Source organism: Pleurodeles waltl, chromosome 4_1 (assembly GCF_031143425.1).
Source record: "Pleurodeles waltl isolate 20211129_DDA chromosome 4_1, aPleWal1.hap1.20221129, whole genome shotgun sequence".
Classification (NCBI taxonomy): Eukaryota; Metazoa; Chordata; class Amphibia; order Caudata; family Salamandridae; genus Pleurodeles; species Pleurodeles waltl.
Genome location: NC_090442.1, coordinates 277,844,230 through 277,864,252, shown reverse-complemented (window position 1 = coordinate 277,864,252; position 20,023 = coordinate 277,844,230). Strand labels below are relative to the sequence as shown.

The 20,023-nt window shown below is 40.3% G+C and overlaps 1 protein-coding gene across 2 annotated transcripts in view; it reads right to left on the bottom strand.

Annotated features, from left to right (window-relative positions):
• Nucleotides 1-6,394: 6,394 nt before the first annotated feature.
• Nucleotides 6,395-20,023, bottom strand: part of ARFGAP3 (ARF GTPase activating protein 3) — a 326,353-nt gene continuing 312,724 nt past the window's right edge. For both annotated transcript variants that reach the window (XM_069228315.1, XM_069228317.1), the window contains one exon: nt 6,395-7,686. In XM_069228315.1, coding sequence (XP_069084416.1) covers nt 7,669-7,686 — 18 coding nt within the window. In that variant the 3' untranslated portion in view covers nt 6,395-7,668. The remainder of the gene's footprint in view (nt 7,687-20,023) is intronic.

Genomic DNA, 20,023 nt, shown 5'->3' with positions numbered 1-20,023 from the left:
CAGACTCTGGGAGTGATTTTTCAGTCAGAGGAGTCCCATTCGAAAACTCCTCTTCCAGTACATTATGAGGGAGGTGATGAGGACAGTCCTGCTGTCCCTTCGCAAGCTGTTCGTGCAACTGGGTAATAGTGGGTTAGGCCAACCCAGAGAGCAGGTGAATGCGGCGGCAAGCAGAGAGAGAGTGCTCTCTTGGGAGCTCACCAATTTAGTTCAGCCCCAAATTCCACCACCCAAATCATATTGTGGAGACATCAAAATTGTCTATGGCAAAACAAACTGGTTTTGTAAGGCAGGCACCTGTGTTTTTGGTCCTGGATTCGGCGGCCATATAGAGAAACACACTAAACCCAAACATTTCTGGAAACTAGACATTCGGGGGAGTCCACAGAGGTGTGACTTGTGTGGATTCCCCAAAGTTTTCTTACCCAGAATACCCTGCAAAGCTGAAATGTTGAGAAAAAACTCTATTTTTCTCGCATTTCTGTCACACAAACTACAGGAATATGCTGGGATCCACAACATTCCTACCACCCAGTGACTCCTCACCTGTCCTGATAAAAACACTACCCCACTTGAGTGCCTACACCTAGTGCCTGTGTCAGGAATGGATCACCCCAGGGTCAACAGCTGCCTCACGTAAGGACCAACATTGACCGTTGTGTGATCTATTCCTATCGCAGGCACCAGGCCTAACCACACAAGTGAGGTATCATATTTATCGGGAGACTTGGGGGAACGCTGGGTGGAAGGAAATTTGTGGCTCCCCTCAGATTCCAGAACTTTCTGTCACCGAAATGTGTGGAAAACGTGGTATTTTAGCCACATTTTGAGGTTTGCAAAGGATTCTGGGTAACAGAACCTGGTCCGAGCCCCACAAGTCACCTCATCTTGGATTCCCCTGGGTTTCTAGTTTACAAAAATGTGCTGGTTTGCTAGGTTTCCCCAGGTGCCGGCTGAGCTAGAGGCCAAAATCCACAGGTAGGCACTGTTTTCTATGAAAAAATGTGATGTGTCCACGTTCTGTTTTGGGGCATTTCCTGTCGCGGGCGCTAGGCCTACCCACACAAGTGAGGTATCATTTTTATCGGGAGACTTAGGGGAACGCCGGGTGGAAGGAAATTTGTGGCTCCTCTCAGATTCCAGAACTTTCTGTCACCGAAATGTGAGGAAAACTTGTTTTTTTAGCCACTTTTTGAGGTTTGCAAAGGATTGTGGGTAACAGAACCTGGTCCGAGCCCCGCGAGTCACCCCTCCTTGTATTGCCCTAGGTCTCTAGTTTTCAGAAATGCACAGGTTTGGTAGGTTTCCCTAGGTGCCGGCTGAGCTAGAGGCCAAAATCTACAGGTAGGCACTTCTCAAAAAACACCTCTGTTTTCTTCCAAAAATTTTGATGTGTCCACGTTGCGCTTTGGGGCGTTTCCTGTCGCGGGCGCTAGGCCTACCCACACAAGTGAGGTATCATTTTTATCGGGAGACTTGGGGGAACGCCGGGTGGAAGGAAATTTGTGGCTCCTCTCAGATTCCAGAACTTTCTGTCACCGAAATCTGAGGAAAACTTGTTTTTTTAGCCACTTTTTGAGGTTTGCAAAGGATTCTGGGTAACAGAACCTGGTCCGAGCCCCGCGAGTCACCCCTCCTTGTATTGCCCTAGGTCTCTAGTTTTCAGAAATGCACAGGTTTGGTAGGTTTCCCTAGGTGCCGGCTGAGCTAGAGGCCAAAATCTACAGGTAGGCACTTCTCAAAAAACACCTCTGTTTTCTTCCAAAAATTTTGATGTGTCCACGTTGCGCTTTGGGGCGTTTCCTGTCGCGGGCGCTAGGCCTACCCACACAAGTGAGGTATCATTTTTATCGGGAGACTTGGGGGAACGCCGGGTGGAAGGAAATTTGTGGCTCCTCTCAGATTCCAGAACTTTCTGTCACCGAAATCTGAGGAAAACTTGTTTTTTTAGCCACTTTTTGAGGTTTGCAAAGGATTCTGGGTAACAGAACCTGGTCCGAGCCCCGCGAGTCACCCCTCCTTGGATTGCCCTAGGTCTCTAGTTTTCAGAAATGCACAGGTTTGGTAGGTTTCCCTAGGTGCCGGCTGAGCTAGAGGCCAAAATCTACAGGTAGGCACTTCTCAAAAAACACCTCTGTTTTCTTCCAAAAATTTTGATGTGTCCACGTTGCGCTTTGGGGCGTTTCCTGTCGCGGGCGCTAGGCCTACCCACACAAGTGAGGTATCATTTTTATCGGGAGACTTGGGGGAACGCCGGGTGGAAGGAAATTTGTGGCTCCTCTCAGATTCCAGAACTTTCTGTCACCGAAATCTGAGGAAAACTTGTTTTTTTAGCCACTTTTTGAGGTTTGCAAAGGATTCTGGGTAACAGAACCTGGTCCGAGCCCCGCGAGTCACCCCTCCTTGGATTGCCCTAGGTCTCTAGTTTTCAGAAATGCACAGGTTTGGTAGGTTTCCCTAGGTGCCGGCTGAGCTAGAGGCCAAAATCTACAGGTAGGCACTTCTCAAAAAACACCTCTGTTTTCTTCCAAAAATTTTGATGTATCCACGTTGCGCTTTGGGGCGTTTCCTGTCGCGGGCGCTAGGCCTACCCACACAAGTGAGGTATCATTTTTATCGGGAGACTTGGGGGAACGCCGGGTGGAAGGAAATTTGTGGCTCCTCTCAGATTCCAGAACTTTCTGTCACCGAAATGTGAGGAAAACTTGTTTTTTTAGCCACTTTTTGAGGTTTGCAAAGGATTCTGGGTAACAGAACCTGGTCCGAGCCCCGCAAGTCACCCCTCCTTGGATTCCCCTAGGTCTCTAGTTTTCAGAAATGCACAGGTTTGGTAGGTTTCCCTATGTGCCGGCTGAGCTAGAGGCCAAAATCTACAGGTAGGCACTTTGGAAAAAACAGCTGTGTTTTCTATAAAAAAAATAGGATGTGTCCATGTTGTGTTTTGGGGCATTTCCTGTCGCGGGCACTAGGCCTACCCACACAAGTGAGGTATCATTTTTATCGGGAGACTTGGGGGAACACAGAATAGCAAAACAAGTGTTATTGCCCCTTATCTTTCTCTACATTTTTTCCTTCCAAATATAAGAGAGTGTGTAAAAAAGACGTCTATTTGAGAAATGCCCTGCAATTCACATGCTAGTATGGGCACCTCGGAATTCAGCGATGTGCAAATAACCACTGCTCCTCAAAACCTTATCTTGATCCCATTTTGGAAATGCAAAGGTTTTCTTGATACCTCTTTTTCACTCTTCATATTTCAGCAAATGAATTGCTGTATACCCAGTATAGAATGAAAACCAACTGCAGGGTGCAGCTTATTTATTGGCTCTGGGTACCTAGGGTTCTTGATGAACCTACAAGCCCTTTATATCCCTGCAACCAGAAGAGTCCAGCAGACAAAACGGTATATTGCTTTCAGAAATCTGACATCGCAGGAAAAAGTTACAGAGTAAAACATAAAGAAAAATGGCTGTTGTTTTCAGCTCAATTTCAATATTTTTTTATTTCAGCTGTTATTTTCTGTAGGAAAACCTTGTAGGATCTACACAAATGACCCCTTGCTGAATTCAGAATTTTGTCTAGTTTTCAGAAATGTTTAGCATTCCGGGATCCAGCATTGGTTTCACACCCATTCCTGTCACTAACTGGAAGGAGGCTGAAAGCACCAAATATAGTAGAAATGGGGTATGTCCCAGTAAAATGCCAAATTTGTGTTGAAAAATTCGGTTTTCTGATTCAAGTCTGCCCGTTCCTGAAAGGTGGGAAGATAGTGATTTCAGCACCAGAAACCCTTGGTTGATGGCATTTTCAGGGAAAAAACCACAAGCCTTCTTCGGCAGCCCTTTTTTCCCATTTTTTTGGAAAAAACAAAATTTTCACTGTATTTTGGCTATTTTCTTGGTCTCCTCCAGGGGAAACCACCAACTCTGGGTACCATTAGAATCCCTAGGATGTTGGAAAAAAAGGACGCAAATTTGGCGTGGTTAGCTTATGTGGACGAAAAGTTATGAAGCCCTAAGCGCGAACTACCCCAAATAGCCAAAAAAGGGCTCAGCACTGGGGGGGAAAAGGCCCAGCAGCTAAGAGGTTAAGACTACAACCATTTCTTACCTGTTATAAATCTGTCATCCAGGCAGTTGTTACCTCTTTTCTGGAATATAGCAACTTGCTAGATATAGGTACCTCTAAATATGTAGCAGCCCAGCTCAGAGTGATCCAGAAACCCTGCAGCCAGACCTACCTTGAAATTTTCTCCTAGAGATCAAGTATGGTACTATCTTCTAAAATTCCATTAGCACCCGCTGGCAAAAAGAAACATTTTAAAATGAGTCCTTCATCTGGCCTTGCACAAGATGGGTTTTCTTCTCTCTGTCAGGCTTTTAGAGATATTAGCATGAACAACAGCTTTTCTCTGGATCAGTTCACCTCATTAAGTTCCCCTTAATGAAGAGATAACAAGCAGGAGGCCGTGCCTTCTCCTATGCTGCAGCAAAACTGAGGAGCAAGCTCGCCCCCCCCCTCAACACTATTCATGCCCAATCCTATATTAATACCTTTCGCACACAATTAAAAACAGTTCTTCGTAAACTCTCTCATAGCCTCCAATATGCTCCAGCTCTAGCTTGTAGCTAGTCTGTTTAAGAGTTGTTGTTCGACTCTACGCATACTACTTAAATTCGATTCTTTATACTGCCCAAGAGATTAAAAAAAGGAAGTGGTGTACATCCAGGATTCTGTTAAGGCAGTCATTGTAACATTCAAGTGCTAAATATACACACTATTTAATCTAGTTATAATGTACGTGATAAAGACAGTTATCAAGGAGTTCAACATTTACGAAATTCTTACCAGAAAAGAAAATGTATTTATAAATATCTTATAAACACTCATGACCTGAATGAATGAGTACTAAGGTATAATGACTCTCTGCTCCAATTAAAAAAATATTATCCTTAGCAGTGAACAAAGATAACTAACAGACAACCTCCTAGAGACTTCAATTTTCAAAAACTTTAAGTTCACTTAAAGACAACTTATTTGTGAGGCTGAAATTTGTCTTATATATGGATTTTCTTCTCTCTCAGTTTAATGGCAACTAAATGGTGCAATGAGGTTCTTGCTTATGTCAATGTCCCATAAACCTTCCTCTTTGGCCACCCTCTAAAAACACCTAGAAGGGTATCTATTTGAATGGCTTGGTTTACTCTTGTACCATTTAATTCTGAACTGTCATCGGGCTCTATTGTGTTCTGTTTAATCTGCATAATGCTTTGGAAACAGACTTTAGCAGACCTATGCATAAATAAAATGATAGAAACACTACATTAAACTATGCAGATACATACCTACATGTGCTCTATGAACTAAACATAGTACATATTCCCATTCAAACCTGTAAATAATATTTGTTTTATTAAAATTGATTAAGAAAATGAACATTTCTGCATTTGAACAAAAACATTGCATCTTACAGAAATGTACTTTTTTTGTGCTTAGTAAACTAGGCAAAAACTATGCCCTGACTCCATCTTTGTTTCAAAGCTGCCGTGTTTTGATTTCTCATTCTGACATTGCAAAATGTGCACTGCTGCATTGTGATGACATACTGTTCTTGGTGAGCTTCGAAAGACGTTGGCTGTAACTCACAATTTTCCAAGGTCTCTTCCTGCTCAACGCTGAGAATCCATTCATACAATGAGTGTCATTTTTTTAATGCAACTAGATTTGTACATTCACGACCAATGACATTAGGTCAGAACAGGACAAATTATTATTCAATTAGCGAATAATGCCTGGATGGTGGCATTAGATGACAATGTGATCCCGTGCTGTGATCTGTTCAACTATTGCTACATTTGCTCACATTATGCTGCTGGCTTTGCAGTTTGCAGTGACTTCTATTGTGAATTTCTCTCTAAACACGCATACATTTGGGGGGAAACCAGTTTTCTTGGTTTCTGATAGAAAGCTCAGATCTGTGTCAGGGTGTCTCATACTTGAAACTGAAGACTATTTAGCATATTTTGCTCATGCTGTGTCTACTGCTTTAACTGTTGCTGGCCTTTGTGGCAATTGGTTTCTGTATTTAATGCTAATTCCCAAATGAGAGATTACTATGCATTTTGACTGATTTTCAGAATGCTATTTATTTTTGCCTTCTGTAATGTGTCTTAAAATATTTTAATAAACCTTTCTGGTTTACATTTGGTAGCGACTCAAGAGAGCTCATTTTATGAAATGCAAATTATTTCACTTGTGTTTGGGCGTTCCTGAGATTCAAAACCGGCCCCAGTCCTGTGTAGACACTTTATCCTAAACTATCTAACAAAGATAGTGTCAACATAGTCTACAGGAACACCACAGTTTACCATTTCATTATACAAAACAAAAAATATATTTGTTGAAAAGTTTTGTTTATTAGCGGATTGCACTGTCACAACTCTTGAAAAAAAAAATACTACTATCTTTAACAGTGTACAAATTTGTAGTACATTTTATGATCTGGAAATTGAGAGATTCACAAAATTCTGAACAAGTACATTTCGATCTGCCAATACACGTTTTGCTGTCTAAAACACAGCCACATAGACTTGCTTATAATCCATACCAAAACTGGTAAGTTTCCATGAAAGAAAGATCAAATTACAAATAAAATCTAACCACACACGTAGTGTACGAAGTAGAAATCAATTAAATTTAGTTACTGATTTGGTCCTCTAATGATAAATACCTGCTATGTATACATATAATTCTATTACAGTGAATCCTGTCTTCAAAGCACTTAAGGAATATTGCAGCTCAGTTTTAAAGTCTTAAAAATTATCAAAAATAAATAGAACTTAGACCCACATCCAAATAAAGGGTTTGTGCAAGTTATTTTTAATATTCCCATTGAGCATCTTGGAATTATTTATTCCAACCAACTACATATGATTGTCTGAACGGGAATCATAAAAAGCTTCAAGGAACAATGTTATGTTTGTTTCGATTTAGCAATATTATACTAGATAGTTTTATTTTTGTCTTGCTCTAATTTCAGTTTCACAAAGTGTCCTCATTTTTAAAAAAGCATATGGAGCCAACTCATTCAAAGATTGGTTGAAAGGCCAAAGCTGATATTGACAATCGAAGGAGAAAAACAGAGATCAACCAATGCCTGATCCAGAGGGGTGGCTTAGCTGGTCGAGCTATTTTGTTTCCATTTACTAAATTGCACCTTTTGGTCCTATTGTTTCATCTCCTTTTCATAGTAACAGCCCTGAGAGCTGAAATATTTGACATCATTTGGAAAAATAAAAGGCTGTTTATGGTTTAGGTCCACACATATTTTACCACCATGTGAAGTATGCCAAACACCAAGAGCACATTTCACTCTAGTAACAATTGAATGTTTTATATGAATCGACCTCAAGGTAAAGCTAAAAGGAAGAAAAGCTTTATATATGTTTAAGATATGGATCTTTAAAGCTAATACTACAGGAAAAAAAGGTTACACTTTTCTCTCAAAAGAATAGAAACAGAAAAACACGTATAACGAACAGAAAACAGGTCAATTCCACAAAATATCCAATAGTTTTGAACCATTATCCATACAATTCCGGATGGTAACAATTGCTGTCTGTTGATAACTCCAGTCACATTGCACACAAGTATTTCTTTCCGAGCTTCTTAGGAGCCGTACCGATCCTAAAAAAAAAAGAACAAAAAAAGTGAATCGATATGTAGTAACAATATAATGCAAAAGTGAACAGCAAATGTCAGATCAACACTGCAGATACACAAACGGGTCGGCAGGCATCTCTGTGTAACACCACTATCACAGGCTCAGGTTCCAGGGTCTATTCAACCATTCACCCTCCCAAGCTCCATAAAATGAGTACCACTGAGTTGGGTTACAATAAACATCGGTTATTAGCATAAGGATATCTTTCAGTTTGAACTGGAGGCTTTGTATGTTATTTTAACAATCTAAACATAAAAATGCTATTTGGATTTTAAGATTTGCAATTCCAGCCACCTTTTTAAAAGCATAAAACAAAACTTCAAGAATAAAAATGTAAACACTTGCAAAAGGCACAGTGGATGGGCAACTTTCCACGCAATACAAATAATTTCTAATATTTAACATTTGGAGTTATCAACAGGTCGGTATCCAATCCACACTTCCTTGGCACTGATTTGAACATGGAAATCTATACTCGTGTGTAAACGACTGAGGGTTACGAAAGTGGCCTCGAAGAGCATTGAATCCATGGGACTCGGTGCTATGAGCTTACTGGGATTAAAAAGAACTGAAGGATTACGAATGGCAAATACAGGTGTCAAAGGCACTGCGCAATCTGGAAATCAAGACACAAACACTTGAGCAAACAAAGTATGATAGAAGTGTCTGAACAGAATGCACGCAGTATTTACACATGTAAGAAGGGCGAACAGGATTCACCGTGGACCAAAGAGTCACCCAACAAGTGTCCATATCCTCCTGGTGCGTGAGAGTGGGCCTATACCCGAGGATCCAAATCTACTCTCTGAATAGCACTAGTCGCAAGGACTTCTGAAAGGCCTAAGTAAAACATCGATATTTCATTATAATATTGCAACAGTTAAGTATCCTTTTCCATTTTTACACCGCAAACTTGTTCACACCCATTATGCATCAACTGCTAAACAGACTTTCCCTCAGTCCTAAAACAACGGGGTAAGCACTGTAAACTACAGGGCTGGTATTTACTGCTCACCCGAGAACCCAAGATTACACTTAGAAGTGCTTTTACAATATTACTCTTATGCTCTGGACTAAATCTAAATAATATTTTAAACAAATATAACTTTGCACAGGATGAATTGAGCAGTTTCAACTCGCAGGAGATGGAAGACCTCTTTTATGCAGATGTAGGGATTTCATTCTTGACTCAGACCTGGCCTTAAACAGACATCTGACAAGTCTGAGTCTTTGTTGCTATTCTATCATGAGAGGCCTTAACATTGAAACAGTCTTGTTTTTGGGGGGTGGGGTAGATTGGTATTATACATTTTAAGTGAGCAGAAACGTTCAGTATAGCAAAGGCTCTGCTACTTAAAATCACATTACATCCTTTATGAGAGCCTGGCCTCTACGGGACTCCACAGCAGACTGTAGGTTGAGGAGATGCTTCCAACGCAAGTAGCCCCTGGGGGCAGCACTCCATCAGCATCAACACCCTGCTTATCCCCTCCTAGTCTGACAGACTGTAAGGTAGGAAAGGCACTCTTACTAAGAAAAGGCACAAAATTTCCATGAACAGTTGAAGTGAGTGTTTTGGTAATCACTAAAAGGATCTCCTAATAATGAAAGTGATAATTGGAGAGGATGTGGCAGGAGGTGGTCACAGTCGCCACAAGCAACGATGCGCCAACATTGTGCAAGTGGTGAAAAGAACCCTAAAAGGACACTTGCAATCTTCCAGCATAGTTACTGCACCCCAAACCTTACTGGGTTACTTCTCACCACTGCATATAAAGGAGACCTCTCGGACATAACATATATGGTGGTTTTGAACACCTTAATATTCCCAGCTCCTCTGCTCCCAGAATTGCAGATACCACTGGTATCGTTAACTCAGCTGGGTGTAGAAGTACTCCCTATTATGAAAGACTGGGAACTACCATAGGTGGAAACAGTGTTTCTCCACCCATTCCCCCATGTTTCTTCTTCCCTGGTGTTTCACCTGTTGATTTCAGCTGCTTTTAGTTTTTAACCTTCCTCCCTTAATTGAGCATTACAAATGTGGCAAATGTTAAGTGTGCAAACTATGTAGTAAGACAAAATATTTTGAGCACAAATGTTTGATTTAAATGATTTGACCAATTGCAACAGCATGCGTGTAGTATAGGGGACTGTTTGTCAATGCAAAATGTTATGGGTTAGACAAACCAAGCAGAGGATTAAACCAAGAATAATGCAACTTTGCAGAACAAATTACACTGGGAACAATTGGGGCACTACTTGTGAGACACTTTCAAATCAAAGAGGCATACCCTGGAAGCTTTGAGGTGGCTTGTTACTGGGAAAGTTGGCAACCGTCCACGAGGTGGGGATGTCTCAATAATTCTAAATATGTGTGAATGCAAATGGATACATTGGATTGAATAAACAATGGACTAAACGGGAAAGAAAAGTGAGGTAAATGAACTGCGTTCCATCCTTTTACTCAGTTGCACTGAATACAGTGGCTAATAGTTATCTCAACTATTATATGCTTAACAGCTAATAGAGATGAATACTGTGTTGTTTTCTCTTCTGGCTTGCACATAATGCAGTTTATTGCAGATTAATTTGCATTTCTTTCACGGGTATGCCACAGTTGTGTTTCAAACCATTGGCCTCAGTTGATAAAGAATGGAAATTAGTTTGTATCCCTGTTTTTTTAGAGAGATTTCTTCTACAGCTATACTTTGGACTGCAACATATTTAAAAGCGATGTAAAAGCTTTCCACAAAACGTAACCTTCATATCCTATTTTGAGAGTTTGTCTACTTACGTTTTTAGTGTGACTAACTTGTACTCACTAGTGGTGCTGGCCTAAGCATCTACGCTAACATGCTCACCCATTTCTTTCTATATAAATATGTAACACGCATGCATGTGACTGATGTTGTTTCATACAGAGTATTTCCAGATGGCACTGAGTAAATTCTCTTTCAGGCCACAAGATGTTCATTTTTGATCATATGCTGATGTCGGGCAATTTATAGTACAACAAAGGCAGCCCTAATTAGGAAAACCTGGGCCATAACAATATTTAAAAAAAAAAAACACGGATATGTTATAAATAGCAAACCACAATCATAGAATTCTAGCAGTTGAGACAAGGAAAAGGGAAAGAACCTCTAATTCTAGAAAAATAAACAAAAAAAATAATTAAAAAAACCAACAGAATAATAACAAGACTTCTACAGTCAGTCTAAATACCAACATACTTTTTTTGCAGGATTCATACACGATTGTGCAAAGCCCTCAAACAGTGAAACAAAACTATTAGGACATATATATTAACACATTATAATATGAAAAAAGGTATCCCCCAAAAAATAATTCAAGTCCATATTAGTGACCAAATTAATCTCAAATAATTCATTCTTAGCACAGTTGACGACGTTTTGACGTTTTTGTCTCATCAGGACAAAACAGATAGAAGGGGACACCTAATCCAAAACAAACCACCTAGTGTGCACAACACCACCGGGTAACCATAAAAATATCTTACTTACAAAGTTTGTATAGTACCCACAAATACAAGTCACCAAAAACTTGTAATGTATGCGACTGGATAATTATCCCTTGTTCGTTCCTACTGTATGGTGTCTGGGAAATGAAGGGCAGAATTCCCTTATGAGTCATCTAGGCTGGGGAATGCTCCAAAGTAAATGAAAAACGCACCGTTGCACCAAGACGCGGTTAACCACAATAGGAGCGGCCGGCTGTGACTCTGAGATTAATTGGGTCATTAATATAGATTTGAATTATTTTAGGTTGTTCTGGTTGTGATTGGAAACCTTTTTTCATGTTATTATGTGTTATTTTGTACCTCCTTACAACAGTTTTGGTTCCACGGTTGTTGCTTTGCACAATCATATATGAATCCTGCAAAAATATTGGTATTTTGACTGATTGTAGGAGTCTTGTTATTATCCTGTTTTTCTAGGATGGGATGCTGTTAAGGTAGCTTTTGTAGTTTCCTATCTTGGTGTTGTTGCCGCCAATTGGTCTGTTCCACTTACTGAAAAGCAATGATCCCATCCTATATAATTGTGTCTCTTTTAAGGCTGCCCTAACGCGATTTTTTGTGAAACATGTTTTATCCAGTCTTGTGATAAATTACTAAATGTACAACAAGGGTCCAAGGACCTCCTCAGTTACATTACTACTTTCAACCATTTAATTACTGAGACTAGATGGCCTGAAGTAAAACCCAAACCAGTTAGGGCAGTTGATGGCTCAGCCTTGTCCTCTGGCCTTATTCTGTTTCACATTTGTCCGTTAACCATAGTATGTGACAATGGGCATACAGAAGAAACAACCTTTGACTTAATTGAACCCCCCTCCTTTGGAGTTATTTTTGGTATTCCCTGAATGGAACGCCATAAAAAGGTAGGCACTATTCTTTCATGGCCAATCCCTACATCTGGTAAGGATGTCCAAAAGATTCTTGGTTTCGCCAATTTTTATGGGAGCTTCATTGCACAATTCTCACAAATAGTGGTCCCAATAACCACCTTATTAAAGAAGGGACAACCATTTATTTGGTCTCGAGCAGCAGAAAAGGCCTTCGCAACTCTCAAAAGAGGTTTCACCTCTGCTCCCATTTTACGCCACCCAGATCCTGAGCAGCCATTTTATGGCAAAGCTGATGCTTCCCCATTCGCACTGGGAGGTGTGTTATCGCAAAAAGATCCACAAACAGGGAATCTCCATCCTGTAGCTTATTATTCTAAAAAACGGCTTTCAGTTGAACAAACTTATACCATTGCCGAAAGAGAACTATTAGCTATTAAAACAGCATTTACTGACTGGAGACATCATTTGCTTGGAGCAAAGCACACACTCACCATCTACACCGACCATAAGAATTTGCAATTCTTTAGTTCAGTTAAGGCTTTGACTCCTAGACCAATGCACTGGCTTCACTTCTTCAGCTATTTTGATTTTATTATCACATACAGACCAGGGATCAAAGAACTTCAGTCAGATATCTTGTCACGTATAGGGCATCCAGAGAATGCTAGTTCTTGTATCTCTCCCAGTACAATACCTACATAAAAAGTGCTATCTCTAACCACAACAGATAGCTTCATGGATAATGTCTAGATGGCATCTCATGATCTACCCCTGGAACAGTGGCTCAGAAAACCATATAACGCGATCGAACAGGACTATTACTTACAAGCAGGGAAATTGTACATTTCAACGCAGGAATTGCAACATCAAGTACAAGTCTGGAGTCATGATTCTGCTCTGGCTGGACACCCAGGTATACAAAAGACTTTAGAAAACTGTTCAAGAAAATTCTGGTGGAAAACCATGCGCCAAGATGTTTATGAGCATGTAAATTTATGCCCAACCTTTGCTCTAAATAAATGCTCTCACCTCGCTCCCGCTGGTCTTCTCCAACCCTTGCCAATTCCCCCTAAGCCATGGCATACAGTCAGCATGGATTTTATTAGATTTACCAGAATCTAAGAAACATGCATTAGTTGTCGTCGATCTCGTCATAAATGGCCCATTTCCTGCCACTCAAGAAATTATCAACAGCTGCTGAGCTGAGCACTCTGTTCCTACACCATATAGTCAAACTCAACGGCTTGCCCACGTAAATTATCTCCAATCATGAAAGTCAAAGCACATCAAGATTCTGGAAGGCCTTTTGTTCTTCACTTGGCATAGAAATAGCCCTGTCCACTGCTTACCACCCTCAAACGGATGGTCAAATGGAGAAAGTTAACCAGACATTAGAAAAAAACACTCAGGTACCTCCTGTCCTCACTAACAGGGACTTGGGACTAGGCTCTACCATTGGCATAATTCACATATAATAACTTGATTCACTCAGGGTTAGGGTGCTCACTGTTTAATATCTGGGAGAGGAGTTACTCATATCAATGGCTTGAGTAACTTTCCTAAAATTTTCAGGGTGGAAGGGGGCCAGATTTCATTTTGTGAATGCCCAAACACGTAATGTTTGAGGGTATTCACATAATTGCGAGGATAATGGAGCTTTGTAACACCCACTTACCACTTCAGGTGTGGGAGTTACTAATGCAGGTTTTGCCACATTCATTGCAGACAAATATACAGTAGTAAACCAATTTATTCCTACCAAGAATCATTTTGTGAATTCTTAGAAGGAATAAATGGAGAAATTTTAGGTTAGTAACATACGCTGACAGACGAAGACATCTTTCTGAATTGAGCCAAATGTGACTGTTATGGAAAAGCATGCATTGCAGAATAAAGTTGGTTTGAAGGTGGTCTGCCATGTGAATATAGGTTAACCCTGATGAGGCTTTGTAAGGTATAATGCTGAACCAGACAGGGGAAAAACTAGCAACATGCTATGGGACTAATTATTATAGCAGAGTGTGATTGGCAGACTTTGAGAAGGTTTAGGCATATGTGAGAGAGCGATGAAGTGTGCAAGTGTGTGTCTGTCTCTCAGAGAGGATAAATCTGTATGTGGTAGATGGTAGTAGATGTGCTGGATGTAAATCATGCAGGAATGGAGTCTGCAGGGTGTGAGTAGCACCAGAAGGATTCAGTATGTGGTGGTGCCCTCTGCAACTAGAGACAAAGCTGGTGTGAGGGATGGCAGCTAAAAAGTATACACAGGAATAACAAGCTAAGAGTAAATCGGTCGAGGTTCTGTTTATGCTTGATTGATTATTCCTAATTGTTGCCTGTAGTGGTTACTGGAGCAATATCTGTGTAATGAGAATGATATAAGGAAGAAAGTATGCAAAAACATCTGAGGTGTCTAACATGGTATATTATCTAGTATTTGTATAGTGCCCATCTGCAACTGGTGTGACATACTACTGCTGCTCTGCCCAGTAAAGTCTGCAAGGCACAGCTTGTATGTGTGGCTGGAGAGTAGCATAGGTGACAAGTGCCCTATGCAGGAAGCCAGTTGGGGCAGCATACTGTATACATACTAGGAGAGGTCTCTTCAGGGCTATGATTGAGACTGTAAAATGCTTTTGTTCAGTGAATTTTAAGTTCTCCATAGGGAGAGCTGATCCCACAACTTGCAGCTGTGAGTGACTCTGGCACTGAAGAGGGGGGCTGGCACATTTTAGGGCTGTTTATAAGAAGATGTTGTTCAGTCCTATAGTTGTTGGACTTTAACAGCAATGGATTCTACTGTATCAATCTGGAGAGAGGAGGTAGCACCCACACAAGATTCAGAGATCATTGAATTTTAATTCATAGTCGTGTTTTCCGGTGTAAATTTCGCTTGTGCAAGATAGTGTGCATCATTTACAATACTGTTGAAGCTACTGTTACATAGTGCTTCTGAGAGCGTTGTTCACACTATGAACGAAGTATAATTGGTCACTGAATCTGCAGATTAGACAGACCTCAGCTGCATGGTCTGGGGAGGCAGGAAGGGCTTTTAGAATGGCTATATTTCTTGCCTATTATGTTTACAACAAAAACACACCTAAGTAGTGGAGATATAAGTGGAGGGGAGTGAGCAAACCCTTCAAGGAGAAAATGTGTGAATTTCTGTATAACAGCTGCTGCTAAATAAACCCATTTAACGGAAGGAAATCATGTTTGTTTAATCAGCAAATGTTAAAAGAACTAACATATCAACAAAACCTCCTAACTGAATAAACTCTCTGAACCCATGGAAGGCAGTATGATTCCTGGATCTTCCTACATTCAGCAGAAAATGCAACTAAGGGCTCTATTGCAGTGGGACACTGTGGGAGGTATTTGGATTTTCTGCACAAACGAAACAAGCATGTGTTTTTATTTAATTATGGGATTTTACGTATGTGTATTATTTTATATACACTGCTCCAGTTTTCCCTCCACTGTAGAATATTTATTAAAGTAGCTATGAATGGTGAGGAAGACCCCAAGATGAAAAACAGGATTTCATAATTTTACTTTATGTTTAACACTATTGGGTCCGCCCAATGCTCTTCATCTCTGCTTGTTGGTGTGAGTAAAATATGACTGTGGATTAATTATTTTCAGCGTGTTTCACTCTTGTTCCAAGTGCAGTTTAGTATTTTGTAAACTTGCAATCTGCTCTTTGGCACTCCACTGACCTATACTTTGTGCAGTTACATCAGCATAATGACACTGGCTTCACGAATGTAGCAGAATGAAAACTAAATGGCCCAGTAGTGAAAGTAACACACAAACACTGTAATTCAGTAAAGGAACACAATGCTTAAAAAGGTACAACCTACAGATCACTGAAAGATGCTCCTGTGATAATAGGCTAACTTTCCAGTATCACAGGACTCTAGGTTACTGAAGCCTGAGGACAACCATCACAATAAACAAGCACAGGGAAAGCCAATAGGTTTTGCCTATGCAAAATCTATTGGCTTTGCCAATGCTTTTTTAGGCATGCTGTACACTAGCGTGTCTGCTGTTCACCATGGCTAAAAGTTTGTGGCGTGAAGGAGAGTGGTGTGGAGTGTTGTAGAGTGGAATGGCAAAGACTGGGGTAGGGTGTTGTAGAGTGGACTGGCAGAGAGTGTTGTATATTAGATTGGCATAGTGTGGAGTTGGGTAGCATGGCATACACTGTGGACTGGCATTGGGTGCTGCAGAGTATAGTGAAGTCGAGGGTAGCAGCACTGAGTGCAGTGGCTTTCAATGCAGCGGTGTACAATGCAGCATAATAGAATGCAGTGGCGTAGATTAGAGTGGTGTATACTGGAGTGCAGTGGTGCTGAGCAGAGTGGCACAGAGTGCAGCGGTGTAGAGTGGCACAGAGAAGAGTGGTACAGAGTGCAGTGATGTAGAGTGCAGAGTTGAGTGTCAGAGTGCAGTGGTGTAGTTCATAGTAGAATGGCATAGAGTTCAGTGGCAGAGAGGGCAGTGTTGCAGAGTAGTGTGTCAGAGTGCAGTGAATGAATGCAGCTGTGGAGAGTGCAGTGACATAAAATGCAGTGGTTAAGAGTACAATGGTGAACAGCGCAATGGCGTTGAGTGGTGCAGAGTGGCGTAGAGTGCAGTGGCGTAGAGTAGACTGTTTCAGAGTAGAGTGAAATCACGTAGAGTGAAGTGGAGTTGTGCAGGATAGAGTGCAATTGTGCAGCGTGGCATAGAGTGCAATGACATAACATGGTGTAGAGTGCAGTGGCATAGAGTGCAGTAGTGCAGAGTAGATTAGAGTGGCATACAGTGGACTGGCATAGAGTGTCAGGGCATGGAGTTGAGTGTTATAGAGTAAAGTGTATTGGCATAGAGTGCAGTGGCAGAGTGTTGTAGAATACAGCGGTGTAGAGTGGAGTTGTGCAGAGTAGAATGGTGTGGCCTAGACTGGAGTAGTAAAAGTGCAGTGGTGGAAAGTGCTGTGGTGTAGAGTGGCAAAGAGTGCACTGACATAGAGCAGAGGGGTAAAGGGTAGAGTAGAGAGTTGGAATGTGAAGGGGTGTAGCGAGCAGTGATGTAAAGTGGAGTTGTGCAGAGTAGAGATGAGTGGTGTAGAGTGGAGTATTCATGGTGTGGTAGTACACTGCCATTACAGACAACTTATTTTCAATTGAAATGACCATTACATTTTCACAAATACAGTTTTACTAATCAATCTATACAGTACCCAGACGAAAATGTGTGGAAATTGCATCACTTAGGATAATGATTTGTTCTGATCATAATAAAGTATTTGTTTTCAACAAAATGTTCTTTGTTGTATTCCTAATTCGGATATATTCTCAAATACTTACACACTTCATTTAAATCTTGTTGTGTGCTATACAAACTCTTTCCTACCCCCAGTATTCAGTAAAGATTGTCACATCCGTTCACTTTGAAGTCAGAGAAAGAAAAGTAAACAAGCGTCCTCGGAAGAAAGTGTCTGACATTTGACCTCGGTGTTTGAATGCACAGCAAATGGGACAAGATAAGAACCAGATTTACTAGCTGGTTTACAGAAAAGGAGCAGTCGGAAGGATACCATAAAGAAGGTTTTGGCAAGAGAAGTACCAAATTCAAGATGGACAGCCTAAAACAACCAAAGCCAGCAAATGGAAAGCAAGAAAATGTGAGTTACAAACCATAAAGTCAATGTCAAACAATCTGCAAAATGCATTCGTAGGTCAACTTTCTGAATGTCCCCAAGATGTCTTCAGCTGCGATAAAGATCTATGGAACATACTTGGCATTGGGTATGCAGCAAGGTTCGATAGCCACAAATGGTCACTTTCCCTACTAGGCACTCTATGGAAGTTAAGTAGTACACTGGCCAGAAATGTAATACACTTGTGTGAATCCACCTGAGCTTTGCTCATTATATGGCAAGTTTAGGTTATGCAGTTTACCGAAGGCAGATATTCTCATTCTGCACTGTGCCTGTATTAATAAGTGCACAGTAAGCCCATATCGCTTTCTAATTTTGTGCAGTGCGCATAAAACTGCACAGTCTGAGTTTTAAACTTTTTTCTTCTTACTTCAGGTTGGGAAGAAACATATGCGTACTTGTAATTCTAGTATTTCTGCCTGAATCTCTTCATTCATTTTGCAACATTGACCATCTCTACCTCCATGCACCCAAATCACATTTTTTAAAGAACTATTTATCTGCAAAAATATACTAAGAGATTAAAAAAAATGCAACACTGTTTTACGTCTAGATAGAAACTGGGATGAGAACATTTTTAATGTCTTCTTTTAAGTGGTCATGTCAAAGCTGTCCAAGATTAATAATACTGTTCTCAGTCCAAACTGACTGTTTCCCAACCTGCTTCTCTTATAATAGCCATCACACAAGACTGCTATGCAGATGAGGTTGTCTACTGAGGATGGCTTTCACTATCATTTATCACAGCCTGCTGTACCCGAATTTGACATCTGTCATTTGAGTCTGTGCAGGCCAAGTGTCTGGTGGCAGAGCATTCGATGGCTTCAAAAGGGAGAAATTCTGATCTTAGAACAAAGATGAGCCAACATTACTTTACCTTCTTGTTTTGATTAAATCTGGTTTATGGTTTCCGTCTTTAAAATTTATCTAAGACCCCGAAGCTCACATAAGATGCCCCTCTCATATATCCTTTTACTTCACATGAATGATCTCGGATTTCCTTCAGGCACAATGGATGAGAGACATTTTTTCAACGATAATAAATATTTATGACAATCCCAGAAAGGAAAGGGAAAGGTTACTTGCTAATAATATTATTTTTCCATCTTGGGTCTCTCAGTTTAATTCTTAACCTTTTCTGCTGTCATGGTAGAGAAAGGAGAATTGCTAGAGAACTAGCGATGAAGAACCTTTTCTTACCTGAATCATTAAAATAAACTTATATTAACTGACCTTGTACCACACCCTTTGATCATGAGTTAGCAGATTGTTTTAAAGCGGTAGTGTCCATTTTCTCACTTGTTAGGCTCTTGCTTATATGGCTCCCCTCATGCATTTATTTCCTAATCAATCGGTTTAATTACAAATTAAAATAGACTTCTTTCCCAGCTGCTTGTCCAAGTTGAGTATTTAATTGTAATCAAAATAATTAAAAATACATTTTACTCAGCACCTCTAGATTGTTCTGGGATCCTGCAAATAGACAGATATTCAATATTTGTGAATATTAATGTACATCTAGTGATGATGAACGGAGGATGCAACTTACATATGTTAAGGTTGTTGACATAAAACAAATATCCCCTTCTGTGGTCCATGAGAAGTTAGTAAATTAATATACTAGTAATTAGTGCAACTGTATTATTATTTAGAGAGAGACAATATATTATTCTAACAGTAAAAGTAATTGTAATTTTTTTATGAGCTAACAAGGCATTGCATTTATCTTGATATGCTTCAAGTAAAGACTGTATGATGATCGCCTGGGACGAGTATTATATGTGGGAAGGGCCTAGAATTTATTAGAGGCAAATTGTTGACTGGGTCATGGAGTCTACTCTTCTCCCTCAACCAAGGCAATAACATATCAAACTCTGCACACCTCCATGTAAGGTTTATTCTATGCATTTTCACATGCAATAGCTATAAATAAATGTGTTTGATCCTAATCCGAATGCAAGGAATTAAAACAGTGCAGTAAGATACAAATCATAATAACTATGCCATGTGAGTATGGTCTCTGTTTTCTATGTAAAGTGATTTTAGAATGGAATCTTTGAGGCACCTAACATTGTTTTATCAAATCAGTTAAGCTGCACTGTGTGATAACATTGTATATGACATTTGCCCTTTAATAACAAAAGTGTGATTCTGTGTTTATTAGTACACTGGTACCAACTATGAAATATATGAATAGTGTAATGTAATATGGTCAACTG